Source organism: Aythya ferina (assembly GCF_964211825.1).
Source record: "Aythya ferina genome assembly, chromosome: 16".
Taxonomy (NCBI): domain Eukaryota; kingdom Metazoa; phylum Chordata; class Aves; order Anseriformes; family Anatidae; genus Aythya; species Aythya ferina.
The window spans coordinates 6383101-6410964 of NC_140315.1; the positions used below are offsets into that span (position 1 = coordinate 6383101).

At 43.2% G+C, this 27864-nt stretch overlaps 4 protein-coding genes and 1 long non-coding RNA gene across 10 annotated transcripts in view; 2 read left to right on the forward strand and 3 right to left on the reverse strand.

Moving 5' to 3' along the window:
• CASS4 (Cas scaffold protein family member 4) overlaps nt 1–261 on the reverse strand; it is a 23609-nt gene extending 23348 nt beyond the window's left edge. For 2 of the 3 annotated variants that reach the window (XM_084538273.1, XM_084538269.1), the window contains exon 1: nt 128–261. In XM_084538273.1, the coding sequence (XP_084394399.1) occupies nt 128–172 (45 nt within the window). In that variant the 5' untranslated portion in view covers nt 173–261. The remainder of the gene's footprint in view (nt 1–127) is intronic. The other variant, XM_084538271.1, reaches the window with a different exon arrangement.
• LOC311445801 overlaps nt 1–5504 on the forward strand; it is a 7188-nt gene extending 1684 nt beyond the window's left edge. The window contains exon 4 of the long non-coding RNA XR_014698632.1: nt 180–5504. This is a non-coding gene — a long non-coding RNA (uncharacterized lncRNA). The remainder of the gene's footprint in view (nt 1–179) is intronic.
• CSTF1 (cleavage stimulation factor subunit 1) lies at nt 4849–13314 on the reverse strand. Of its 4 annotated transcripts, XM_084538278.1 has the most exons (8): nt 13094–13311; nt 12273–12764; nt 11657–11827; nt 10819–11014; nt 9134–9411; nt 8226–8423; nt 7251–7641; nt 4849–5741 (listed from the first exon to the last, which is right to left on the reverse strand). In XM_084538278.1, the coding sequence occupies exons 2-8, from the start codon at nt 12390–12392 to the stop codon at nt 5482–5484; spliced, it is 1614 nt and encodes a 537-aa protein (XP_084394404.1). In that variant the 5' UTR covers nt 12393–12764; nt 13094–13311; the 3' UTR covers nt 4849–5481. The 4 variants fall into 4 exon arrangements, with proteins under 4 accessions (XP_084394404.1, XP_084394403.1, XP_084394405.1 ...); XM_084538277.1 differs by having other exon boundaries at nt 12273–13311; XM_084538280.1 differs by lacking the exon at nt 4849–5741 and adding an exon at nt 6450–6543 and having other exon boundaries at nt 12273–13314.
• A 258-nt stretch (nt 13315–13572) lies between these two features.
• AURKA (aurora kinase A) lies at nt 13573–19930 on the forward strand. The gene is made up of 9 exons (XM_084538282.1): nt 13573–13620; nt 13817–13907; nt 15006–15288; nt 15857–15935; nt 16626–16817; nt 17131–17269; nt 17655–17803; nt 18448–18622; nt 19217–19930. The coding sequence occupies exons 2-9, from the start codon at nt 13854–13856 to the stop codon at nt 19406–19408; spliced, it is 1263 nt and encodes a 420-aa protein (XP_084394408.1). The 5' UTR covers nt 13573–13620; nt 13817–13853; the 3' UTR covers nt 19409–19930.
• Nucleotides 19931–20321: 391 nt separating this feature from the next.
• On the reverse strand, nt 20322–26926 carry FAM210B (family with sequence similarity 210 member B; the record flags this gene model as incomplete). The annotated part of the gene is made up of 3 exons (XM_084538597.1): nt 20322–23601; nt 24414–24586; nt 26282–26926. 3 exons carry the CDS (start codon nt 26924–26926, stop codon nt 23385–23387), a joined length of 1035 nt encoding a protein of 344 aa, XP_084394723.1. The 3' UTR covers nt 20322–23384.
• Between the last annotated feature and the right edge of the window lie 938 nt (nt 26927–27864).

Here is a 27864-nt window from a genome sequence, read left to right on the forward strand (position 1 = left end):
CGTTGAATTCAAATGTCAAACCCTACTCTAGAACATATATATTTTAATTATGTGCTTTACTCAAATCAAAACCAAAAACAACAACAACAAACAAAACAAAACAACAACAAAAACAAAACAGACATACCTTTGCAGTTCTGTTGCTGCTGATGTTTTTATCCATAGTTGTCATTCACCAGCAGTGTCACTTGGAGCAATACAGATAATTACCGCGGGGAGAAGAGCCGTCAGCTTTGCACAGTCACTGTGTGCCAGGAACTACATCTCAAGAAAAGACATCTGACAGCTCTACCCTTAAAAGCACTTAGGAATGTGTGCAAAAGATTCTTGTCAAAGACAGTTTTTGCCACAGCAGATAAGATTGAAAAGAAGAAAACAGAGCAGAAAAACCCTATTAGCGCTCAGAACTGAGAGACAAGTCTGTCTGCAAGTGGAATTTTCCTTGATCACTCTGTCACCAACTTGTCGCAATTAACCACAGTCAGAAGTCTCAACCTTCTTTTTTGCTACATGTTCCTGTATTTCCTCTTTTAGAAATGCAATGAATACAAGAGTACTACGTACCACAAGAGGCTGCACAGTGCTGGATGGAAATAAGACTGCCACAGTCCTATCAATCCAGGATTTCTAAGCCAGTATTTTACATGCTTTCCGAAGCTGTCTTGTCATCTAAGGCACCGTTTTTGATATCTATGAAGGAGCTTGTGAAAATCGTATATATTCCCATACATACTAGGGGGTGAATTATATGTGGAAGACTTCTCCTAGCTGCACTAAGGCTTAAATATACACAGAAAGCAAATGCACAGGCTTCAGCTCATCCCGATGCCCTGGTCAGCGAGCAGAGCAGTTTTGCTGCAGCATTTGTAGGGCCTGTTCCAGCCACACGGACAACTTCCTATCCCAAGCTGCAATTTTCTCAACTAATTCTCCTTAATTACATTTTGTCATTTTTCTCCTGGGATTCAGTCTCTCACGGCAGCCTCTGTGTCCAGGAAATGAGGGATATTTCTCTGAGACCACTCTGCCCTCTTAAGCAGAAAGTTTGAAATCTGTCTCAATGGGTAGCAAGCGAGCCAAATTCCAGCAGTGCCCCTTTAGGAACGAGCTTCCCTGGATCCCTGGGCCAGTTACTGACTGCCAAGTCAGGGTGCCAAGGAGTGCTGGCAGGCCAAGCTACAAACCCACGATTAAGATCTGTCTCCAGAGCTGCTTGGCTTCTGGCTAGGCACAGCTCACTGGCCTAACACATTAGCTGCGGCATTACCTCACCACGTTTTCACGATGAATTCTTCTGCGCCACTTACACACCAGATGCATCCAACTGACTTTCAGGCAGGTGACGGAGACTTCCTTGAGAAAACAAATCCCGAGCATGACCGTGCTTCTGTGAGCGGAGGAGCGCCGCGGGATGTAGCTACTGGGAGTACAGACCGCGAAACTGGGGGAGGGCAAGCAGCTTCTCTGGAATTTGTTGATTAATAGAGGAACTGATATTCATTTCAAGCCACTCCTGTGTGAAGAGTAGGTGAATTCTGGTTGTATTTCCCTGCCTACTTTCAAGCCAGTGCTCCAACTGTCACAGGCAGTTTGAAGCTCCCCCTTTCTAAGGGCTTCCCAAGTGAAACAGACTGTCATCAGCTAGCAGCACTGCCTCCTGCCTCAGCTGGGCTGCTACGATTATGATTAGAGATTACCTCCTGTAATGCAAGGATTAAAGAGATCAAACCCTGAATGCATGGTAAGGCATTCCTTTGCCAAAGGAGGATTGCCTAAACTGTGAGAATGAGGAAACTGATGTTTGCTGGTCAACGAGTCTCACCAGTGGAGTCTAAGTTGCCTTCCAATGGAAGATCCCTTTTTCCTGGAAGGGCATGAGGTCACTGCTGCCTCTTTGGCATGTGCTTGAACCCATGGCAACTCATAATCTTGGGCAAGCATCTGGTTTTGCAAAAGCTTGTTTATACATTTGCTTCCTCTTTTTTTTCCTGGAAGCAAAGCTGCCTTTAAGCTTTAAGGAGCAAAGAGCTTAAACTGGGATAATTACCCAGTTTGTTAGCCTCAGATAGACTCTGGAAGGTCCTAAAAACAGAGCTTCTGAAAAACAAAGGTGCAGGGTTAGCTCATTACTGTACTTGCGCAGGCAGCTGTCTCTTCACTTTCTACAGAATACTAAGGAGCACTTAGCTGTACCAGGAGAAAGCTTCCTACAGTCCCCAAGTCCTTTCCCACCATATCTCATGGTACCCCCCTATGGAATCCCACTGAGCTGCTTAAGAAAGAAATGCAGACAGTGGAAGAGATGTTTTGGTAAAACAGCCAGAAATAGATGTTTTCTTCCATACAAGAGGTGTACCAAGCTTGCTATCTATTACCATGGACAAAACAGTGGCAAGGATGCTCCCTTCACCAGCTGCGTTAGTCCGAAAGCATGAGACTCGCTTAACACTAGTTTGACTATATCAAGGAAAAACAATTCCAAAACAGGCCCCCAGGAAATCAAACATAGTTGCAAGGCTGGGTTGTAACCTTCATTAAGATAAACAGCTGTTCTGAAGCTGTTAGTAATATGCATGATCGACACCATCACATCTGTCTACTCTTGAGAGCAGTGGTGAGTTCAGCAAAAAAACACTTGTATGATTATATCACTTAAGAGTAGGCAGAGCTTTAGAAACTGTCTTCCTAAAGCTCATCCTGAAAACAACCCAAATATTGGAACATATAATTTTTTTTTTTTCCTCCCAGCTGCATTAACAGAAGCATAGAACACAAGGATAACAACAAACAGCATCTTTGAGAAGGTAATTTCTCTGGATACAGCTCTGAACAAGTCTGCTTGTAGGCAAGCTTAATTTGCCTCATCAATTTTACTCAAATTTCAGTACACTAAAAACAATCCTCTGTTGCATTACAGAAAATATTCCAGTAGGCAAGAGAAGGTAGATGTGTTATCCTCCCTAACCTACATTCTCTGTACCCTCACTACCCCTGAACTTTTGATTGTGGTTCCTCAGGCTAAACATGCTTAACCTTACTTCCTTGCTATTGGTTCAGCTGCTCACAGGCTCCCCAAACTCGAATTAGGTTCAGGTCACCTGCCTTTTCATATAGTTATACTGTGCATTCATGACTCCAATTATCTGAAGATAAAAAAAACACTTATTTTTATTCAGGTAGAGGACATCCTATTTCCTCTAAAGCCTGTACATTTTTTTTCTTTGTATTTTGTCATCCTAGATCTACATTGCTCTCTGAACCCCTTCAAAATCTCTTGTATTTTTCAAACCATCTTCATAAGTAATGGAACAAGGTAACTAATTTGGCAAAGAATTTACTATTCTTACTGTGAAAAACATGGCCTCTTACTCTAATTACCTACAGAAATCAAGCTATTTAAAGTAAATCAATAAACATCCTGCAGCTTCATTTTTCTCTCTCCAACAACCATCAAAATTCTTATTAAAAAAGTAGTGCTGAAAGACAAAAATCAAACGGGCTTATTTCAGGATGTTTTTAACAGATTAAATCTCTAAATGGAATTAAGGAAGCTCAAAGTGAAAGCTAGCATGCTAACTTATCAACTTCAGAAGTGGTTTAGTATCTAAAACACCAAAATATCGTTTTAAAAATAAGAGAGTCTAAAGACCAGTAACGAGTTGCTTACAGACAACTTCTTTAACAGAATAGGAACAAATGCTGCACTCCAATAAAGAATTATCACTAACAATTTAGCTGACTGGTTTTAATGTCGGAGGGCTGTTGCTGCTGAGATAGTATAGCACGCGCTTGCAACTGCGTCAAGACTTCCCTTTTCCTGCCCACCAAGCTCCAGTCCTCCTTGTTCCTCCAACAAAAAGCCACCAGAACCACCATCTTATGCCTCCCATGTTTCTAAAGTTTTAGAAACTTGAAGGGAGGCAGAGGAAGGAAGAGGATTGCTCAGCCTAAGCAAATTTGTTTTGTGGAGCTGAAGCATTCAAGAACATTAAATTTCATTCTCTACTTTTTGAAAATGAAACACCCCGTATTCAGTACTGAACATCTATGATTATGCCTGATCCAAATGTAGTACAATAGATTAATTCATCAAGCTGTAACACGACCCTAGATCATATCCTTCCGGCGTTTGATTTGTCCTTTGTTACATAGAAAATAAAACTACATTTCCTTCTTTATATATTAAACAACTTTTAAAAAAGGTAATCTTTATTTAAATACAGACAAAACCTGTAACCCTCATCAGCCCTTAAACAAGACACTTAATCAGTGGCAATGCTTAATCCAGCAGTAACAAAATAACCTTACATTTAAAGATCCTAATGAAAGCAAGTGCTGAGCTTATGGCCAAAGGAAGGTTCTCACACACGAAGCTCAGAAGTACTGTTTCACTAAGCTGCAGGCAGAATACTTGAATGAACACACTTAAAACTGCACAGGCCAGATAATAACATATCTGTAAGAATACGTAGTGAATTTTCAAACTTACAGAAGGTTTAAGCTCAGATTTTTTTAAGGATCTGTACTTCTATTGAATATGGGTCTGGGAAACTTGCATTGTTAGAGATAAGAAATAGTGAGTCTGGGTTTTTGAACTAAAAAAAAAAAATAATTCAAGTGCTATATAACAAAATTTCTAAGTAAAATGAAGCAAAGTGACATTTCTGAAGTACATATATGAAAATTAATATGCATAAGTTTCTTTTTTTTGAGGGGTTACTGAAGGTGTCTATATCAAATTATTCTCATTTTCATGTGCTGCAGCACCGCCCCATTTTATAGTTGCAACGTAGATATTCCTTGAATTTGAGATTACACTTGTTAAGATAAATTCCAAAGAAGACAAGATTTCAATTCTGAGTTTTAATATCAGAACTAGAACACCATTGCTTCAATTCATCTAAACAGTTTAAAATTGTGTTTCAAATTCTTATAGCACAAGACTGGCTCAGAATCAAAGGTCCACTTGTCCAACTGGAGGAAAAAAGAAGACTAAAAGATACAAAACAGAGCTTTACTGAAGACGGCTTAAGGCTTCATTAAAATATTTGCCAAGTTCTGCTGTTACTTGTGTAATCCATTCTTTAAACAGACTTCAGTGGGATTGCACAGATACAATGCAGAGCAAAACTGGCTCTTACTGCCCAGTTTGAGCAAGATCTAGTCACATTATCTTTTGCAGGATTCAGAAAGACGGGAGAATACAATCCTTCCTGCAAGGATCATTTTATTCCGCACCCCAACTCCTTGAGTAAAATTAGAGATGACTTACAAAAATTAATGTCCCACACACTAATAAAAAATTAGCATGGGGCAAAACTTCATCCTGGTGTTCCAAGATTTTTCTGCCACGTTTGACAGAATTAAAAAAACGACAAGAAAACAGACACAGCGTGGCTCTCATCTAGGCATCTGTTGGCAGTACAATCAATACAAGATGATATAATGAATCTGGATAATCACTGTTTTATAAAAGTGTCCTTAGTCTGTTGTTGACCTTCTGTACCAAAATCTAGCCCTGTAGTCATCGCTGCAGGTCATGAAGCCAGGATTGGTAGGAGAATGAACAATACAGCGAACAATGCTGTTATGCCCAAGAGAAAGAAGATTTCTCCGTTCAGCAGTTCTTGAATCCCAGCAGCAGAGACTTATGGTCCTTTCATCTGGAAGCAGCACGTAGTCTTCTGTGTGGTTGAAGACAGCTTGTGTTCTGTGTACTTGCCGTCCACTCAAACCAGCTCCTAAATATATGCAGAAAAATATTAACTCAAATATGATCTCTTTTAGGAAATTTGCAAACCTCCTGTATCTACTAATTGCTGCAGACTATTAAAAGAAGCTTTATTTTCTTTGTTATTATACAACTTCCATGTAGAACAACTGAATCAATTACAGATATTCTTTTGTACCTATATACAGTGTGTATGCTAGAATTTAGAGTACGGAAGGATTAAGCACTCCAGCTGTGGCAATCAAGTCCAACCACTCAGTATGAGTGCAAACAGTAAGCTTTAAAAAGCAGTTTTACCTTACATCTTTTGTATGAGGCTTACAATTGTAACTAGCCAGGAAGACCATAGGTAGCAGGAGACAGAGACCCTCATTATCAATAATTTTCCTTTTGAATATCATATGGCATATTGTGTGACCTACCTTGGCCATACCTTCGCCCCCCCTTCATATAAAACGTGTTTCATATGCAGGCATTTATTTTCCAAGGAATAGACCTACTTTCTATGTTGTATTTTGCAAGGGTTTATTAAGGAGGTGCTGCACCCTGCTGGTTGAGAGCAAAAATACTGCTAGTGTACAAGGACTGCACAGACCCCAAAAGCTGAAACAAAAATTTTTCAGCATCCACTCTCTGTCATGGTTCAACTCCCAATACTTAAGCACACTGCTGCTTCACCCTAAAGCTTCCCCAGTCACGTAACTGCTATTGCATGCAGTTTCCATCTTTCATAATTTCCCAAGTCCTGCTGAGATCAAAGCGTGGTATTGTCAGCATGCTGGAAGTGTGGCTACCTTGTGCATAATTTCATCCTGCAAAAAAGTACAGCTGCAAACATTTTTCAGAATATTGCCATGGTTTACTTGAACCATTTATTTACCCAAGAGTCTAATTGTTAACTGCCCCAATGTGGATTTTATTCCCCTGCAGTCCATGGTACTCTTCGGGCAAGAGGCCTACTCTATCCCAAAAAGGATTATGCATTACTTTTGATCCTTCGTTTTTATATATATGTATTTTTTTTTTGCTAGACCAAGGGTGCAGTATAAACTGACAAGCCCAAGAATAAAGATGATCATCGGCAAGAAAAGCAATGAGGTCTTCCACCTTCCCTCCGAATACTCATCATTTCTAAAACACATTAAAGAAAAACTAAGGAACAAAACCTTCTGCACAAGTGTTCTAAACTTTAGGGGATTCACATTCCTATTTCCTTTTCCCTAGCTTAGCAATCGCTTCCCTCCAAAAGCAATGGCATAATGCTGGTAGAGAAGCCTCCAAAATTCTACTTAAGACTCAGCAGGTTGAAAGTGACACAGCTTTTCTTCTTGATGTAGTTTACATGAAACGTTTTAAAAAATATGGGGCAATTTATCTTCAAAGAAGCTGTCTCCCCTTACCTTTAAGGATTAGTATTCACCAATAACAGACTTAATCTTTCAGACAACACCACCCCTGCCCCCCCTTGGTCAGTAGCTGAAAAAGAAGGTACTTGGAAGGTCACCTGCCACATACATACCTGTGTATTTGACCAGTGTTCGACCAGTGGATATCTCCCATAGTTTAGCTACAGAGTCTTTTCCACTTGACAAGATATACTTTGAATTTTTGGAAAAAATAGCTGAACAGACTTCAGCTCCATCATGCGCCTTCTCAAAAGTAGTGATACAGCGATTTGAAACACCGTCCCACAGTTTGATGCATCCATCCTTACTTCCTGTCACATACATGTTTGCACTTGCATTGTAATTTACAGAACAAATTGCATCTGTGTGCTGATCTTGAGGATTGCAAGACACAAAACACTGGAAAGTATTGATATCATAAAGTCGTAAAGTTGGGTGCTGGGTACCAACAAGAATGAAATCTCCCGAAGGGTGAAAAGAGATTGAGCGTAACATCTCTGCTTCCTGTTTGATCAAAAATACATAATTGGTGTAAGTTTATTAAAAAAATAAAAATAAAAAGCTAAAATGTGTCAGTTTTGGTGGCATTAAAGTGCTAAAAATTAGTTACACTATCAATTCGCATGACATGATGTATTTCAGCAAAATGGAAAATGCTCTACATAGCATTAAAAAGCCTGTGACAGCCTACACTTAAATATACCACATTTTTTTTCCTAGAGCAGCTTGCTGTGCCCATTTATTTTTGGGATATTGCACAACAGTAGCAGAAGGTTTTGTCAGCCAGTCAAACCACCACATAATCCCAAACTCGTCTCTAGAACCATGATAACATAACTGACTTCAAAGTCACCCATATTAGATTAGGTCTGGATTAACAAAAAGCAAACAGACATGAGAGTCAAAGACTGTAAGTATACGTATCCGTTATGCACTCTTAACACAGAAATTGGCACGTCTGCAAATTTTGTTAGCTACATCCTCCTACACACCTAACCACCTACATACTCGGATGCAATTCAGCTCACTGATAGCTCAGTAATTACACACAAGCTTTGGTTGTTCTGAACTGGATGACAGTATCTAACCTGTATATATTTGAAGGCTCTTTTGGCAGAAGGCTTTGAATAGTCAAACAATTTAAGTGTGTAGTCCCTTGAACCAGATGCAAGGATCTGTTCTGTTGGGTGAAAAGCTAAACATGTAACTTCATCCACATGATCATACAGAGTCCGAATAACAGGATGATTTTCCATGTTTTGCTGTGCTGTCTCATTCATCATGACCTGCAACATGGAACAAGTTAGCATAAGAAGGGAGAACATGCTTTTGACAGGTAATGCAGATTTTATACTTGATAAATTATCAGATAACATCCCCATATCTTTACAAAGGTCAATGGACTTGCTCAAGAATGAACTAGTATCAGCAGCAGTAAACTGATGCAAGAAAATGTATCACCTTCTTCAGGAAGGGTCCAAATCAAAATATTATATTGCCAAAAGAATTAAGGGAAGGTGTACCAACAGGGAAAATGGCAACTTTCACTCATATAGACTACTACTGAGAATGTTGTGTATATTCTGAAAAACTACACTTTTGAATTGTTGCCTGATAAGTGTTATCGGGAGAAAAAATAAAGCAAATAAATATGCGTTCTGGGAACCAGTACTGAAACAGCCACTGGATGCTGCAGAGGCCAGAAGAGGGTTCAAAGACAAGCTGTGTTTACACAGCACAGCAATTATCAACAACTATGAGAAGCTATTTCTGGCTCAGATCTCCAGGCTGCTGCAAGAAGTCACACAAGTATATTTGCCCTACATCTTCTTTCTTTTCTTCAAGGGTACTTTATGAACCACTGCTGGAAAGGAAATACAGTGAGACAGACATTAAGTCCAACTCACTGAGCCAGCCACAAGGCACAGACGTTGCATGAAAACCAGACAGCAGCTCAAGAATTCACAAAGTGGCTACGATTCAAGTCACATTTTACCTCAATAGGCATAGCACTTTTGGCCAGCATTCTCTCCGTATCAAGAATTTTTATTGAGGCATCGGCAGATCCTGTAGCTATTAACTGCCCATCTCTGCTATACGTAGCCACACGACATGGTCCCTTATGAGATGTGACGTAACAAGTCTCATATTCAGAAGCCTCAGGAGACATGGTCTGTACATCTGCATCAAATTCTAAGTCGATTCCTGTGCCCGGAGCTACTGTGTCCGACCGTCCAATTGCGTACTGAACAGCACTGTCATCATTCTCCATTCCTGAAAAGAGAATTTGACACTCGTAAACCAGGTTCACCTCCTCTTTAGACAGATAGGCTATGTCCAGATCTATGCTATAGACTTTAACAGCTACAGCAGTCAGGCTTTAAGAGACAGCCCATGCTGAACAAGGCTAAGCTAGTGGAACAGGTTTAGTTGTATAGCAATATTCATGATGAAAGCAAGGTAGTTTGGCTATATCAAAGCTGACTGCAGATCTGTTAAACTTAACTGTGAAAATACAACCATGAACATCGTATGTGTACCTAACTACTTAATACCAATCACTTACAGAAGTCATAGACTGGACTATAGTCAACTTTTTACAGAAGCGAGAAGCAAGCCCCAATGCTATTACGTGACATTTAAAATAAAAAATAGAAGCATTTACCAATTACTCTTCTTTCCATTTTACTGCATCAAAGGAGAAAACTCCACCCCACAAACTACTATCCTAGCATTGCTGATGGAAATTATTACTTCACACCCACTCAACAGAATTTTTTTGTTTTGCATGATGCTTCTACAGGACAAAGACAGTTCAGCATTGGAATTTGTACAACACAGGACATGCAATTTTTCAGCTACGTGCCTAACTGCTGTTACCAACTTCAACAGAAAAGTCGTTGCTGCTTTCATCTACAATCTGCGAGTCTAGCATGATTATTTCAGACAGACACAACGCTTCACCTATTTATACTCATGTAAATCAACTAGTTGAAGCAGCAGAACCAGTTCAGTTACAATACAGAGAAGACATGCTGTCATGGCTAGGCCTCTTCCAATAACCTAGACAGCTTGTTTCTACAGCAGCTCAGGAATTCTGACTACTGCGTGCTGCACAGACGTACTTTCAGAGAGAAAGGTATAGGGAGAGAACAGGCAATACCTTTGCTGAGACCCCAGACCGTGAAGCTTATTTTCTTGAGAGTGGTATATAGAAGCTAATGAAGATGGCCAGTGAAAAGACTTGGTCCCTCTCCAACACTTTCAGGAACAATCACAGAGAGCTGCAATTTAGTAATAGATCTAACTTCCTATTAGATCTGTGGACTTGGTGATCTTGTTTACTTGAGCATATTTTTAGAAGGTTGTCAGTCACCCAGAGGACCCTTGGCAGGTATTCTAACACGTTAAAAAAAGTTGAAACAAACATTCTGACAACGTTCAGTGACCTGTTTTGCTTTCAATGCACACAAGAATGAAACACAGAACTGGAATGCACCATAAAAAAGTAAAACACGGAGACAAAGGCTGCATCTAAATATATAAAAACTTTGTGGTATTACTAGAAATAAGCTGAAATACTGAAATGTATTGTCAGTAACACTAAACCCTTAATTCACACGGATTTAATCTAAGGATTTAGATACTGGACTTTTATGCTCATTTTTTCCCCCACCTTACCTAATTTAATCAGGTGCAGCAGTTGTTCAGATGGTGCACAGACTGATTGTGGTTTTATCTCATTTATTAAGCCATTAGCAATATTTATGTATCCATCATATAGTAGCTGACTAATTATCAATTTATAAAGTTGCTGACGGTCTTTCAAGCTGACTTTTGTTCTATACATTGTGAGCAAGGAGTGCCTTGGAGGGGCCTGAAATAAAAAAGAACAAGAAAAATTATATATGATAGAGACGCACGACACAATTAAAAGCTTTAAATAAAACGCATCTGATGAATTGTGGTGCATAGATATTTAGTATTTGCTTAGTTCAGGTTAGATTCAGAGACTGAGAAATGAAAGAAAATGGGAGAAAACCGGTGAGCTCATTTACTGCAGAAATGAAAATCTGGCCAATAAACAGAATGTGAGCTGCACTAAGGAGCAACAACAAAAATAACGTTGTGGAGGGAAAAGATAGGGTATTAGTTCGAATTCATTCTGCGGGTATCCCTCGTGCTGGCACGGGCGGGCAGGTGGAGCCGGGCGGGCGGAGCTCGGGAGGCGATCACGGAGGGCCATGCAGGGCAGTCACAGCGCCGAGCCCGGCACCCCCTGGAGATTCCCGGCCCGCAGCCGCTGCCCGCCCGGCCAGCCCCGAGCCCCGGCCCCGGGGGGGCGATACCCGGCCCTGGAGGGGGCGTGGGGCAGCGGCTCTGAATGAGGGCGGGGAGGGCGCTGAGCCCCGGCGGGGCTGCAAGGGCCGGGCGGCTTCTAGGGTGGGTGGGGGGCAACACAACCCGGTGTGTGTGTGTGTGTGTGTGTGTGTGTGCAGGGGAGCGGCCCGGTACCTACCGACCCTTCCTTCTGCCTCCCTCGCTCTGCCCCTAAGATGGCGACCGGAGCGCGGAGCGCATCGATGGGCGGCGGCGGTAGGGGAGGAGGCGGCGGCGGCGGCCGGGCCCGCAGGACGCTGCGGCGCGAGGGCTGCTGCATCGAGCGCCCGCACATCGATGGGAGGCGGCTCTGCGGCGAGACAAGCGCGGCGGCGTCACGGCGCGCCCCCCCCCCCCGGTCACGTGACGCGTGACGCGCGCAGGGAGCCCCCGAGCGGCGGGGAGGGGCCGGGCGCGGAGCTCCGGGGGGACCCCCAGCACCCCCCCCACACCCCCTTCCTCCATCCCCAACCCTTCCCCGTAGGGCCCGTGCAGCCCCCGGCCCGCCCTGGAGGTCATAGGAAGCGGCTGGCAGCCGGGATTCTTTTGTGCCCCGGCCCCGGGAAGCGTCGAGGTGGTGCTTCACCGGGTGTGCGGGCACCGGGGGCGAGTAACGGGGCTGTGGAGCTGGCTGGCAGCGCTGCTGCTCCGTGCTGCCTGCCTCCCCGCTGTGCTCACTGCCACGCTTCCTGGTCGGGGCACGCTGAGAGCCCGTCCCGACAGCACGCCGCCACCCGCCCCAAAGTCCTACTCACGTCAGCCTCAAGAAACGGCAGTCGAAGCGGACGCGGGTCGAGGAGTGGCGCTGCCATGCTGCCCATGCCCCTTGGCAGCTGCCGCCTGTCACATGCCGCGGCGACACGACGACCTGACATCTTCTTTTTCCCTATCCTGTACCGCTTGTAAACACCAACACAACGGGGCGGCCTTCGCACTTGTTCCTAGCGACGCGTAGCTGGTTAAGAGTTGCCTTCGATTATGGTTCTTCAGAGACCTGACAAACTGAACCTCGTCCTGGCCGCTGCTCGCCGGCCAAGGTCCTCCTCACAGGTGTGAGCAAGACCTCGCAGCTGCCTGGTCACTGAGCCACCAGCGCAGCCCCTCGCTCCTTGTCGCGCTTGTCCTCACGAGCAGCGCCGCTCACCCGCTGCCGGTGCTGTCCGGGCTCCGCTCCTCGATGACCCGCAGGCTTTTAGAAGCTGCCACCGGCCTCAGCTCAGCACCGCTCACCTCACGGCGAAGCCAACCTGCGGGCCGAGCGTCCCCTTGGCGCGGCGCAGCAGGGCAAGGCGTCCCCTTCGCACTTGTCCTCAAGAGCCGAGGGCACGTGGAGCGCTGCCCCGGGGGCGAGCGTGAGGCGGCGAGGCCTGCTTCACCCCGGCCCTCCCGGCTCCGCGCAGAGCTGCCACCCGCGGGGCACCTACCTCGCGGCCACCGCCACCACACAAAGGCAGGCGGCCGGCCCCACTCGCGCCCGGCTTCACGCGAGGTGGCAGCACCGCGGGTGTGTGCGTGCGTGTGTGTGTGTGGAGGCAGCGAGGGCGGAGGCCGGCGCCTCGCAGGCTGCGGGACTAACCTGGGGCCCTTCCCCCGGCCGCCGTCGGGGCGCTGCGAGGCCTGGGTGCCCGCGGGGAGGGGGCGGCAGTTGTAGCGTTGCCACAGGTGGGTGGTCTGGACATACGCGATTTGCGTAAGGCGGGAGGCGGCCGGGCAGACTTTGCGGAGCGCCGTGCGTTAGCGGGGCGCCGCGCCGCGCACTTGGAGTACGGAAGGAGCCGGCGGCGGGGCAGGCGCTACGTAAAATACGCATGGAGCGCAAACACCGCCCCCGGGGCGGGCGGTCCGGCCCGACGCGGGATACGCAGACGGGCCGCCGTTGCGCCTGCGCGGTAGAGGGAAGGGGGGGGGAAGCGACGAGGCTCGGGCCTGACAACGAGCGGCGCGTTGAGGAGACGCCAATCGGTGGGCGGGGCGCTGGGAAAGCAGCCAATCAGCAGCGGCGGCGGGCGGCGGGAGGGCGGCCAATGGCGAGGGGCGGTGGTTTAAAGGGTATTTAAGGGAGGGCCGTTTGAATTCAAACAGCCTGAGCGGCCGCGGCCTGAGGTGAGCGCCTGAGGGGCCGGCGGAGCGGGCCCAGGGTCGGGCCCTCCCCGCTCAGAGGCGGCCTGAGGGGCTGTGGGGCCGGGGGTGAGGCGTCTGTGGGGGAGGGAGGCTGGGCCCCGGCGGGCAGGAGGTGGGAGAGGGCATGAGGTGAGGCTCTGCCGTGGAGCTGCCCGCCATCGCCGTGTTCTCGCCGTAGGTGAGGCTGTACGCGGGCCCTGCCCTCCTCAGGTGCCATGGACAAGAATACAAAAGAGAACCGTTCTGGGAACCCTGCTCGCGTCCCTAAGGTAATTCCTAGGCTGGTAGATGCGTTCCTCTTGATCACGCAGTTTGAGGCTCTTGTGACCGTTACTATTAAACTTACTAAATAACAGAGGGGGAGGAACACAAAACAGTGTCTTCTGTGTCTAGTAAGCTACAGTAAACTTTGTCTGGCAGTTTTTCTGTTGGAGAGTAATGCCCAAGGCTCATTATTTTCTATTACTACTATTTTTATTACTACTATTATTATGTGACCCTTGAACTGGGGAGCTCTCAAAATGATGAGGTGATTGAGGTGTAATGTAGCATCCTTTAGCTAGGGAGTAAATGTAAGTAGGTTCATTACTTGAGAAATGGCTTCCGCAGGAAAGCACTGTTAACGTTTGCATGCCTGTGTGGGAGTACTCAAGATCTCTGTGACTGAAAGTGTTTATATACAGAATTGCAGATGTTCCTATTCTTTTAACTTAAAAACAAGCATGCCATTGTAAAGATTTAAGACAACAAAAGCAAAACCTCTTCTTAATCGTTTGTCTGTGAGTTGAACAAAAAAACAAAAATATATGTATCAGAGGTGTTGATGTGAGATGCCAATCATTAGTGTTTGAACTTAATTCTAGCTAAATTATGCTAGAACAGTTAAAGATTTCTTAAATATAAATGTGAACTGCCTTCACCTACTGAAAGCAAAAGTTTAAAAGCAGTCAACTGAACCTTACTAAATAAACTCTTTTGTTCTGCTGAACTTCTGTTGCGGTGCAAGGCATCTTAAAATGCACACCATTCAAGGGAGTAGTAGCTTAAAACTGTATATCAGTTGCAAATATTTTCTATAGTAAAGGTCTGATGGCTTACGAGTTTTTACTGCTATTCAGGCTTGTGTGGAAAAGTTCTATAGCCAGCTATAAATAAACATGCTGTTAACAAGTTGGCAGCTCTCTACAGGTAAACTTAATTCTTAAAATATAAGATGAGAATTCCCTAATATTTCATTTTTAACTACTTAATGTTTTTCCACCTCTGTACCTTACTCAAGTACAACCCACACCCAACTCTATGGTATGGGATCGTAAGGGCTATATAGTGTTATTCTATTACTAATGTACAATTGTTTCTTTCTGAAGACTGCAAATGCTGTTGTAGATGGCCCAAAACGTGTTCCTGTGTCTCAACATTCTGCCCAGAGCCGGGTATTGAACAGTGGAGGTCAAGCACAACGTGTTCTCTGTCCCTCAAACCTTGCCCAGCGAGTTCCTGTGCAATCACAGAAGTCTGTACCGTCAAACCAAAAACTGTCTAACAACCAGACAACACAGCAGCCCCGACCCAAGTTTCCAGTCCAGCCAATGGCTAGACCCCAGGTTCCAAGCAAGACCAATGAAAAACCTCAACAGGCTCCAGCACCTGGTAATTCTGAGGATGATGTACACATATTTATCAGTATGTGACGACTGGGATATGTCCATGAAGCAGAGTGCAGTGAAGAAAGTGTAAAACTCATGTGGATGATGCGGGGGACAGTAATGTAGAGAAATAAGTGGTTGCACCCAGAAACAGAACAGCAGCATGTACTATAACTTAGATGTTACTGTACTATTTGTGTTGCCAGAATCAGGTATTTAGAGCCAACATAAGTGTTTCTTTCCTCTGGAAAGCTTACAGATGCTCATCAGTCAGCTGTGAATGAATAGAATTGGCACTCCTGCATTAGTTTCTCCAGTATGCATGCTAATCTGATACACAAAGATATTGTATGGGTGGGGGGAAGCTTGTTTAATTTCAAGAAGACTTGGAATTATACTTTGATGCAATTCTAACTATGTTGCTTTGCCAATAGTAAACTACACTAGTTTAGTTTTAAGAATATAGTTGAATTGTAGATATTGCACAGAGGTTATACTTGTTCCTTGTGTGAGTTTGTGTTGTGTTGATTGGTCTATCTCATAAAGTTGTTTTACTTATCTACTTTATGCAGCAAAAAGTTCTGAGGCAGAAAGCAGCTCTAAACAGAAAAATGAAGAGCCTACGAAAAAGAAAAACGAAGAGAATAAAAAGTAAGTTGCATGCTGAAATTTTTCCAGCTGACTGAGTCCTGTTGGGTTAGGCTTGCTTTTAACTTCCAGAACTTTGTGCTGCAACTAAACTTGTTGTGTTGTGCCAGTAGCTGCTGGCTACTCCAGTCTTTGATTGCTAAAAACAGAGGCCAAACGCTTCATAGAGGTAACATTTCAAAATGAAACCTTAGGAAAGTTTACTTGGACCTGATAATCCTCAGGAACAAGAATTTACTGTAATCTGAAGAAAAGCTTTTGTTTAATGCTTTTCCCATGAGAGAATTCTGATAACCACCACTCTAATCACAGCATGTACTCCTGGGAAAATATTCCTCCTTTATATGTGCAGGAGGCTGGAGTCTGTGTATGAAGTTAACTTGTATTAGGGCTAGCTTTAAAACAATTCTGACAATGCAGAATACAGAAGTGTATTGAAATGTGCCTGGCTTAGTACACACAGTTCTGTTATTCTTGTAAGGTGTGACTGATGACAGTATTTCTCTGCATAAGCTTTATGAAGCCAGAGAGTAGCTTTCAGGATCTTGTCAGAGGTCTCAACACATCGTCTGTTTGGTGGTGTTTCATTAAATCCCAAAATCTAGCTGAGATCACCAAGTATCTACTGAACAGGAACATTGTTTGTACATGCAGGTATCAGCTTTTGTAACTTAACTATCTCTCATTTTGCAGAAGACAGTGGTCTCTTGATGATTTTGAAATTGGTCGTCCTCTGGGGAAAGGGAAATTTGGAAATGTGTACCTAGCACGTGAAAAGCAGAGTAAATTTATTCTTGCACTGAAAGTACTATTTAAAACACAACTTGAAGAAGCTGGTGTAGAACATCAACTACGAAGAGAAGTTGAAATACAGTCTCATCTTAGGTAAAGCTTAGTGAGCTATTTCTCTTTGCTTAGTTTATGCTCAATTAAAAAAAAAAGAGCTTGTTCTTGATAACATGACAGTGAAAACAGCAATTTCTTTTTAAACACATGACAACTTGAAACTAAGATTCTTACTATATTGCATAAAGAAGCAAGTCTTACCTCTGCTTCATTTGCAATGAAGCAAGCAATACATGGCAATCAGGACTGTACTGTTTTGTGTGGCATTTATATTAAATCATATGTCCTGTACCTATAAGTATTATAGTTGTACAAATACCTTGTTCAGAAAAATCTTTAAATCTTCTTGCAGGCATCCCAATATTCTCAGACTATACGGCTACTTCCATGATGTTACAAGAGTCTATCTTATTCTAGAGTATGCACCCCGTGGAGAAGTCTACAAAGAACTTCAGAAGCTTACCAAGTTTGATGAACAAAGAACTGCAACTGTAGGTCGTTCTAGCTGCTTGTACATCACTTGTTCTTATCTGGAGTACCTGAAGCATAAAGCTATCCAGATGAAATTCTGTCAGTTGTGTGAAGCTGACTCATGAGATGCTTGTTTGTTGATGCACTTGTAATCTATTTCTCAATATGTTGAGAAGACAAATTACTGCACAGCATTACTTAAACTTAACAACATTCAGTGTTGCCCAATGCTACAAGCTCTTGGTCATTTCAGGCAGAGCCTGTATTATTTTACTTCAAGGGTGTAAGGAATCATTGCTTAAATTCAAACCATTAATTATGCTTAGGATATACTATGCTCTAGACAGCAAAGCTAGAATGCTGGTGTCTTCATGCTTGACAGATTTGTTTTCTTTCTATTTGCAGTATATCACAGAACTAGCAGATGCCCTATCATACTGCCACTCAAAGAATGTGATTCATAGGGACATCAAACCAGAAAACCTGCTGCTTGGCTCAAATGGAGAATTAAAAATTGCTGACTTTGGATGGTCTGTGCATGCTCCATCTTCTAGGTAAGAATGCAATACGTAAGTTATACAGTGAAATACTTATGTGGTGAAAATGAAAATGCTAGATTTCTTGTTAAACTTCTAGTTATGGAATGGAGGCAAATGTGAGCTTCCTAAAATACTGGGGGAAAATATCCTTTAAGAACTGGGTTACTGCAGTGAGGGTCTTAACTGGTGTGGCAAAGTGGGACAATATTCCCTCTGCTTCTTGTGTATTTCAAAACTTGCTGAACCAGAAACAAGAGGGTCGGGGCAGTGTACTGGTGGAGGCTTGTAGTGGTTCCTGAGGTGACAGATGAGAACTTCCATTGAAATACCACACACCCAGAATATACTTAGGGTATATTTAACTAAACTGAAAAAGGAAGCCTGTCTGACCTGTGAGCTGGTGGGAGGGGAAAAAGAAGGGCAAGACTGACTGCAGTGATTTTAAATGCTTTGAAGCAAAAGTTTTTAAAAAACAAACAAAAAAAACCATACAAACAAAAACAAACCTATTGCTGGAATGTCAGTGCTGCTGAGTCCATCTGGGGTAGACTGCACTGAGGTATAGACAACTTAACTGCTGGCATTAACATCTTGATTTTTCCTAGAACAGATATTAATTGCTATAAAGGGTAAATGATAAACTGTAACTTTTTTTTCAGGAGAACAACTCTGTGTGGGACACTTGACTACTTGCCTCCTGAAATGATTGAGGGAAGAACACATGATGAAAAGGTGGATATTTGGAGCTTGGGGGTTCTGTGTTATGAATTCCTTGTAGGGAAGCCACCTTTTGAAGCAGCAACATACCAGGAAACCTACAGAGCTATTTCTAGGGTATGTGCTACAACTTACTTAGACTAGCTGAATTTTGCTTTCAGTTCTTCTCTTAAAGCTTAACTACAAGTTGCCTTGAGGAAGGGCATGTAGAACTAGAACTATAGTAAGACATAATGAGATGTGCACAAAACTAGGCTGCTAAAACTGTCCTCAGTCACTCCAGAATTACCTGAAGAGATTTAAGACTTTGCCTGGCTTCTTGTTTCTGTCCTGTTTCTGCCTGCATCTGAATATCCACCTCTTCATAAAGCAACTAGTCTTTTCCACCTTTAATTTTTCTGGCTTATAAAATTTAACATTCAAGGTATTAAACTTGATTTTTTTTTCCTGTTCTGTGCTCTAGAAAGGTTCCAGCAAACTAGTCTTGTATTTGAAATACACTGAAAAGTACACTAGCACTAGCTTAACATCTACATGCAGCAAGAACCTTGTTTCCATCATAACCCTGTTGAAATTAAATAGGCACAGTGCACATCCCACAAGGCTGACAACTTTTCTTCCTATCTGTGCCTTGGAGGGTGGAGCCCTGTGGCTCTTTAATTTTAATTAGTACCCAAGAACTTTGCATAATCTTTTGTTTCCTTTTACCAGGTGGAGTTCAAGTATCCTGCATTTGTAACAGAAGGTGCAAAGGATTTAATTTCAAGGCTCCTGAAGCATAACCCATTCCATCGGATGCCGTTGAAGGATGTACTTGTTCATCCCTGGATTACAGCAAACTCTACGAAGTTGCCCAACAGCAGAAAGAGTGATGTTACTGCCCCACCCAGAACGCAGTCTTAACAAGGATAATCTTATTGGATCAATGAGAGGAGTTTTGTACTGTGACTGCTGTAATATAATAAGAAAAGCAGGTCTTGGAATCCAGTGGCAATAAGGAACACAAGTCTTTAGGTTGGTTGTCAGCTTGAACTTATCTCAAATTTCAGTGTAAATCTATTTGAAATCTATTTGACTTCTAGCTGGAGGTTGTGGAATACTTAATATACTTGAAATATAACTACATGTGGGCCAGGTTTAAGTATTATGCTGTTCAAGGCCTTTATGATGTGGTCTGTCATGGTTATAGATCATTGTTCCAGTACCAAGAGGCAGTTGTGATTCTGTCTTATTGAACAGTGCAATATCCCAGAGATGCCTGCCTATGAACTCATTGGGCTGCTAAGGGTATCGTACCTGTGGTGTAATCTGAAACTGAGTCAGGTGAATGCATTTGTGTCCTGAATGATGTATGGATTTTGTCTCTAATTTTGCCTTAAATGTGAGCACTCAACGTTTAAAATAAAGACTTGTTATATATTGTTACCAGCATGGTACTCTTATTGCTTCTGCTGCCTCCACCTAAATCACTTGTCTTTACTGTCATACTACAGTACAGCTTGGCTTCACATCCATGATTACAGAGCAAGGTTTTTTCTTGGTTGAAAAGTAAGCTGATATCAAAGTGCTGATATTCTTGAAAGAGTTGTGGCTACTTTTCTTCACTCACCACACTGTAATAAAAGGTAGGAAATAAATGGCATAGCATTAAGAAGCTTCTTAAGACACTAAAAGATGTTTGCAATTTTGAAAAGATAGAGATTTTTAAAAGAAAGCGACTTAAATTGTGGTGCAACTTGTTTGTAGACAAGGAAAGACATTGAGAAACAAAACATGCAAACCACCTCTTTTCTAGTAAAACACTTCAAGCAAATGCTATGAGAAAGCAATTTATTGTATTTTTATTAACATAAGACCTTAAGGTCTCCTTCACTATTTTACAAACCATTTAAAAAATGATTTTTTTACAAGCAAGGATTCTAGATTTTAAAATATATTCTCAAATTAATTTAAAATATACTTTGCAGAAACTTATCTAAACAAATTGTCAGTTTATACAACTATCTTATTAGTAGGTAAGCTGAAGTCTGGTCCCAACTTAATGAAGCCCTCTTTCTTTACTGAAAGAAAAGCTCTAGTGCTGATGCCTTTTTAATAACTTCTAGGTGCATTTGCTTTAAACAATTCCCATTTTAGAGCAATACTTTTTGGAAAAGGAAAAGAAGCCTGTATCCTACTTCTCTAACTTTAGGACAAAACACCTATTTTGTTTAAAACTAATTGATCAGATAAAAAACAAGAATCTCATCACTTAACTATTCTGAAATCATTGTTACCCTTAGCTAAGAGAACAGTGACCTGAACAGCTAGAGGATATATAGAAAAGAACATGTTTCTTAGATCAGGGGCAACAGAGCTCATTATGTTTACTCTTAAGATACACTGTCTGTCTACTTGACACTTGGTATCTCCACTCACTCCAGAAGGCAGCAGGTCCTGGAAAGCTAGGGAAGTGTTGGTTGCATGTAACAACACAGTAACCCTTCACTTGTTTATCCTGCAGGTTTTTACTCACTAAACATCCAGCAATAAACTTTCATTTAAGTAACAATATAATATCCTGATTTATCAAGGGTAGAAGGCAGAGCTTCCTTCAGGGACAAGCTGATATGAAACATTCTAATTATGGTTTAGATAGCAGCAAGGTAGTTAGCTCGTAGAGGGTGCCGTCAGCTTCAGCAGCCATGCAGCAAAGCAGGCATAGAGTGGGACAAATCCTGTCTTTTTAATTTTTTAAATAAGCTAGTCAAAATGGATCTGACTGCTATTCCTTGTACACACCAAACAGCAGAGCATTGGCTCTGTATCCTAACAACCAGCTGTGCACAACAAGCTGTGCCAGAGGATTGAGCATATAGCTCCCAGGGAAGCAGGCCATACTGCAAGGCTGAGTTGGTATGTCCTGTCAAAGGTTAGTATTTTGAGAAGTGTTTATCTATGTAACATGTCTTTGTGTGTATGCTACACATTAGAGATCAAGTCGGTGTACCTGCTCACTGGCAGCAGTTTCCATTTTAAGACATGGGGCTAACAGCACACCCTATCTGTGACAAAGCCATTGCCAAGGTTTTCAGGAGGTAGGCTCTATTAACAGCTTGCTTCCACAGGACAAAGGAAGGAAATGTCTCTTCATATTTCCCCGTTCTCTGATGAACCAAGGGGTAGAAATAGTACAGAGGTGTAAGTACATATGTAGCTACAATTTATCTTTCTAGAGTGTGACCTCTCCTTTCTCACTTGTGATCTCAAGAATCCTCAGAGCACCCAACCAGTCTCTGGGTTGGACTTTCTGAATGGTAAAGGTGTTAGAGTGTAATTTAACATGTCTGAGCTGCATTAACAGCTTGCTGACAAGAAGAGAAATGACTTGCTCCTTCTCCTCTAGGGCCTTCAGCACTATTCCTTCTTCACGATTCACTAACATGGCAAAAAACAAACAATTTTAATGGCCCAGGTAGTTTTCTGCCATTTTAGTTCAGTCAGATTCCTGTACAAAGAGCTCTGTGCCAGAGCCACCTTGGTACAAATGACAAGCATAAAGACGGAGGCAGACACTGTAAAAAGAACAGACCTGGAAGGAGGAGCAGATCTAAAAGATTCTTGGATCTGGCTTCAGTCATCTCACAGAAGCATAGTCCTAAGTCTGAAACTCAGGTTTACCATGGAATGTTAAGCCAAGTACCTAGTTTTGAGATCCAGTCTTCGGTTAACAGAGTAGTATGTATTACACCTCTAACTGGTACATTCAGCAGACAAAAGCATAACAACATTCTGACAGAATGTCATAATATTCTGTCATATTATTCTGTCATAATAATATTCTGACAGAATAACATTCTGTCAGACAAAAGCATAATAATTACTCTTGATATCTGAATTGTAGTGTCTGGACGTCAGTCCCAGATCTGAGATTCATCCACAGGAGCAGGAAGCAGTTGTGGTCAGTTTTCAGAAAAAAAAAAAAAAAAAGCGTCCCCAGTACAAAAGTTAGGCCTCAGTACATGAAAAACCCATAGATACCTTGCATCTGACTTGGTCTTTGGAATATGTTCACACAGGAGGTAATTCTGGTTACACTGATTTCGCTAAACTCAGGATCTCTTAGTTTATAGCATTAAAAAAACAAAAAACAAACAAAAAACAACCAACCTTAGAAAGGCCAGAAAAGCATATTTTCAAACAACAAAATCTTGAAACATGGAAGCAACACAAAGAAGCTGTAGCTTCAGAGAAGTACATGAAGTACATTACCAATTCTAGCTAAAACAATTATCACTGTGCAATAATTAAGCATATGGGTACTCACTAAAATTAGCTTGGCATGGGTGTTGGATTGGAAGACCAGGATCATAACGTCTTTTATAACAAGAACTCCTACATACTGCCTAAGATCCCAATATATATTTGCTTACCAAAAGACCTATTCATATAGTAGGATATTGTTTAATCCACAGACTATTAGGAAAATAAGATTATTTCCCAGTAATATCTATGCAGTAATAAACTACTGCTGCAGCTGTATTTTGATATGAAAAAAGTTATAGTCAAAAAAACTAGATTATAAAGACCCAGAACTGTGTGTTCAAAAGACTGTTCATTGTCAAGCATTTATATTACCACTTGCAGTGGAAAACAGATATTTTAACAGCTATTTCTGAGGGAAAAAAAAAAAAAGAGGTGGCAAAGGGAAAAAAGATAAGGGCAGCACTTTTCACTGCATTACATTTACCTGAAAGAACAAGTGAGAAATGCAAGAGAAAGTCAGCATTAACATGAACCCAAATAAGTATTTTAAAGAAATTTATCAATCTGAAAAACTACATGAATATTGAACATTAAAATAATAATAATAAAAATAGTAAAAAACAAGAAGAAGTTATCATGGATTTGGGGTAGGTGGTTTGAAGAAACCAATCTTCCGGCAGTATCGGACAATAAATGGCACAGAAACTATAGTAATGCTGATTCGTACCGGAGCAAACAATTTGTGAATAGCATATGCCAACACAAAAGTGCTTGTACCAGCAGCCATTTTAGATTGCAGCGAGGATTCACTGAAACCAAGTTTGAAGAGAACTGCAGTCATATCCACACCACTGTGGAAAAAGAAAATAAGAATTCTTAGCTTATTTTAAAATTGCACAATAAAGAAGATTTAAATTAAGAGTATTGTTTACTCAGGGAATTTAACATGATGTACTTCCAACTCTGGAATTTGTTTAATTTTACATGTTAAATAACAAAAAACAATGAACTCTTCCAGCAGTAACAGCCAAATTATTTCTATAACAATAGTACATATAATATATTGAGATGCACTTCTTTGTTGTTGTTTTTTACACTGGCCAGGTCCCTATGAAGTCAAACATCCTCTTAGCTATACAGCTGTACAGATACAGCATGGAGAATGTTCAGCACCATCCTCAGCATTTCCTACCCGTCTCTGTTATCTGGCATTTTATTTTTTAACCTGATCCTCTGTTTTAGTGGCTGTTGCCTTCTGCAGTTTGAATGGAGTTCAGCACCCAGAAAAATAAACTTATCTCTAAGCTCCAGCACTTTCATACAGCTCTATCTCTACAGGCCATGCTACTGCTTGAGAACAAAAGATATCTCTGCAAAACAAAATAAATTCTTCTTTAGTTACTCTTGCACAGTCTCTACTCTGTTGTTTTCACCAGCCCACCACAGTCAATGAACTTATATAGAATGACCAAGCAAGTTTATATTCACTCATACCTGATTGGAAATTAGATCCATTTATGCATCAATCAATACCCAAAATTCAGAAGATTCCTGTATATAGCTCAAACAAGCACAGAGCACATCTCTTTCCAGAAATAAGCACAATGGTAGAATATTTTTCTTGTCTAAACCATTACCTAGAGGCTATACAGTCAAACCGTACCTTGACACAGCCAGGTAGAAGATTCCTAGAGATACTAATGAAATTCCAACATGGAATGAAACCCCTACGGCACCATATTCTTTGAAAACTTTTTTCAGCTGCTGGGATTTATTGAGTTTCTTGTTTTCACTGCTGAGATCTGTGGCTGCTTTGTCAGGGGATCCACCCACATCCTAAAGAGAAAACAAAACATTAATTAGCATTAAGTACAATATTATATTCTAGTCAGTTGAGCAGATTTGAAAGAATGAAGCAATTGGCTTGTGTACAGTGCTACTTGGAAGGCTTTGGGAAAGACAGTAACATGCTTTTGCATTTTCATTTCAGGATAGTTGATGCCTGTAGGCCGAGTCCATACAAGTTCCCATTTTCCAACTATTCACATCCAACAGGTGCGCTGAGCGTGGTGCAAGTTCTTACATAATGCAGGTTCAATCATTAAAAGAATTGTTACGGTCCCAGCCTTCCATCTGATCCAAACAGGTGCCGCGGCACACTCATGCAGCTTTTGAGGTGAGACTGAGGTGCCAAAGAGATTTTTGATTTAGCTTTGTACAACGAATTCTCATTAACACAGCTTGGCAATTGATGGCACTGGAAGCCTACATGATGGCACACTGATTCCAGCCTACTAACAACCTACTGATAGAAGAGGTCCAGCATTCAGGCTCCTACAAAGAACCCTCTGTAGGTTGGCTGACAAAAGGAAGAACAAGGGGAGTGCTACTGCTTTTGGTTCATTCTTGGACTTGGCAAGATTGTCAGCTAGGACTTATTCTGATTCTTGTATTTTTAAAATTTCCAAACATAATGAATAATGTTAGATGTTTTTATTTTTATTCTTTTACTTTGGCTTATGAACCAAGACAGTACGTGAACAGAACTGAAACTTGACTAAGAAAGAAAAAAAAAAAAACAACAAACAAACACAATACAACAAAAACTACCAACAAAAACTCACCTAACCTCTTTTTTGTTAAAACCAGATTTAATACTAGACAGTAAATGAAGAAACAAGATTCAAATACTTATTTTTAAAACAAGCTCATTAAGCAGAAGACATGGTTCACAGGTAAATAACCTTAGTACTTCCAGCCACGTAACACTGTGGCTGTACTACACTGCTGCAACTTTACCACGTACAGCAGTGTTTCTGAAGTCATTCTCACTCTTCAGTTTTATTAGAGGGGAGAAGTAGTTCTGATTTTAAATTCTGTTCCATAAAATTTAGATACTGAATTACGAACTGGGACTACTTGAATTAACCAAGCAGAACAGTCTCATAACACCTACTGCCAAAAGCAGCACCACCTGCCTAGCCAAGCACACTCTGTTATTCAACAGCATGATTTTCCTAAAAGCCGGGCATGGTTCGAATGGCATTTTAGCTTTTAACACAGTGGTTTTGTCATCCAAAGAAAGATGGGCACGATCTATTTAAGAGCCCAATATGAGGACTGATTTCAGAGGAAAACATTTCATTTCAGGTGCCAGGGAAACAGGAGCTGACTGCCCACGGAGGTAGGTGCACCCTGGGCCGGTGCAGCACAGACACGTTCAACAAATGGTTCTTAGGAACCAAAACCCAGCTCCTTCTCCCTTCACCCGTGCTCCGAGCCCCCCACAGCTGGCAGTGTCTGGGTGGTGCCGAAGCAGGATGCTGAATAAGCCAAGCGCTACCTGGACTGCCCCGCACGGCCCCATCCAGCTGGGCGAGAAGCGCAGCCCACCAGCCACACAACCTCCACCCCCATCACCCCAAATCCCCTCTTCTCACCCCAAAACAGCCCCCGACCCCCCCTCCCCAGCCCTGTGGTGCCACCTCCAGGCAGCTCGCAGGGTGCGGAGGGGCCGTCCCCGCCGCCTACCTTGGCCGAGCTGCTAGCGGCAGCCCGCAGCGCTACGAGAGGGGCCGGCGGCGGGCTGAGGGGAGCCCGGCCCGGGGCAGGGGGCGGGCAGCAGCGGCGGCGGCGGGCGGCGGAGGCGAGGGGGGGCCCGCGGGGCGGCGGCGGCCCCGTGCGCAGCAGCAGGCGGAACATGGCAGCGCCCGGGGCGTGCGGGCGGGCGCTCAAACCTGAGAAACGCCGCAGCCGGCGGTGGCGCGGGCGGGCGGGTTCCCGGAGCTGACAGCGGGGAGGGTGGTGGCGGGCGGGCTCCTTCTTAAAGGGGCAGCGCCCGCCTGGGGAAGGGGGAGTGTTGGGGAGGGGTGCTCGCTGAGGTGGGCGAGGCCCTGAGGTGGGACGGGGCAGGGTGAGCTTGTTTTGGTGTCCTGAGGGGTGTCCCGTGGCACCCCGGGGCGCAGAGGAAGCCTGCTGACAGGGAGAGGCATCACGTGTGAAGCCTTGTTGGCAGACCACAACCCTAATGTGCAAAATAAGAATTAAAGACACCAATAAGGCACAACCCCTGTGGGACAAGCATGGGAGGTCGTGGGGAGGTGGCCCTGGCAGAGGGCTCCCTGTGTCCCCATGAGATCCATTTTTAACTTCAGTTGATGGGAAAGATCCATCCATGGCGGACTGGGACAAGCCCGTAGCGATTCCTGGACATTTGTCATGTAATTCCTGGAAATTTGCATTTTCATTCCAGCACATTTGTGGAATTTGTGGTGTTTCAGCCATTTAACTTTCCAGGAGGGCCCAGGATGTACCCTGGGGTGCATCAGTTAAGGCACTGCTAGCCAGTCAAGGGAAGGGATTCTCTTGTCATTGTCACGCAGTCATCAGTGCTGGTGCAGCCTCACCTCGAGCACTGTGTGCAGTTTTGGGCAACACAATGCAAGAAAGAGGTAAAACTGTTAGAGAGACTCCAAAGAAGGGTATGCAAGATACTATTCAGAAAAATAGAGAGAAAATATTCAGGAGTGTCTGAAATCACTTGGTTTGAACGCTTGGCCTAGAGAAGTGGAGGCCAAGGGGAAGCCTCATGGTGGCCTGCAGCTCCCTCACGAGGGGAGCGGAGGGGCAGGTGCTGAGCTCTGCTCTCTGGGGACAGCAACAGGACCCGAGGGGACGGCATGGAGCTGGGACAGGGGAGGGTCAGGCTGGGGGTTAGGGAAAGGTTCTGCACTGGTCAGGCACTGGGACAGGCTCCCCAGGGCAGTGGTCACGGCACCGAGCCTGCCAGAGTTCAAGAAGCACTTGACCAACACTCTCAGACACATGGTCTGATTTTTGTGTGGTGCTGTGTGGTGCTAGGAGTTGGACTCAATGATCCTAGTGGGTCCCTTCCAACTCGGTATATTCTATGATTCTATGCTAGTGAAAGTGGCTTCATGCCTGCTTGTTGACCACTACCCTGCACAATACCAGGGCTTTCACAACCCCACTGACTGCAGCTTCCCCAAATGGTGGCTCCTTGCCATCACCAAAACGTCTTACTACTAGCGGAGGGTAAAAGTTGTGTAACCGTATTGCTGTGCAGACATAATGCATCAGCCTGCTAAGTTCTG

What these genes read in the sequence shown, in the direction of transcription:
- CSTF1 (XM_084538278.1), bottom strand. Translation starts at nt 12,392, where the DNA reads ATGTCAGGTCGTCGTGTCGCCGCGGCATGTGACAGGCGGCAGCTGCCA. An exon ending in GGAGGCAGAAGGAAGGGTCG is followed by an intron (nt 11,015 to 11,656) that starts GTAGGTACCGGG and finishes TTTTTATTTCAG; the next exon opens with GCCCCTCCAAGGCACTCCTT. An exon ending in AAAGTGCTATGCCTATTGAG is followed by an intron (nt 8,424 to 9,133) that starts GTAAAATGTGAC and finishes TCCATGTTGCAG; the next exon opens with GTCATGATGAATGAGACAGC.
- AURKA (XM_084538282.1), top strand. Translation starts at nt 13,854, where the DNA reads ATGGACAAGAATACAAAAGAGAACCGTTCTGGGAACCCTGCTCGCGTC. An exon ending in ACCCTGCTCGCGTCCCTAAG is followed by an intron (nt 13,908 to 15,005) that starts GTAATTCCTAGG and finishes TTCTTTCTGAAG; the next exon opens with ACTGCAAATGCTGTTGTAGA. An exon ending in AAAAACGAAGAGAATAAAAA is followed by an intron (nt 15,936 to 16,625) that starts GTAAGTTGCATG and finishes CTCATTTTGCAG; the next exon opens with AAGACAGTGGTCTCTTGATG.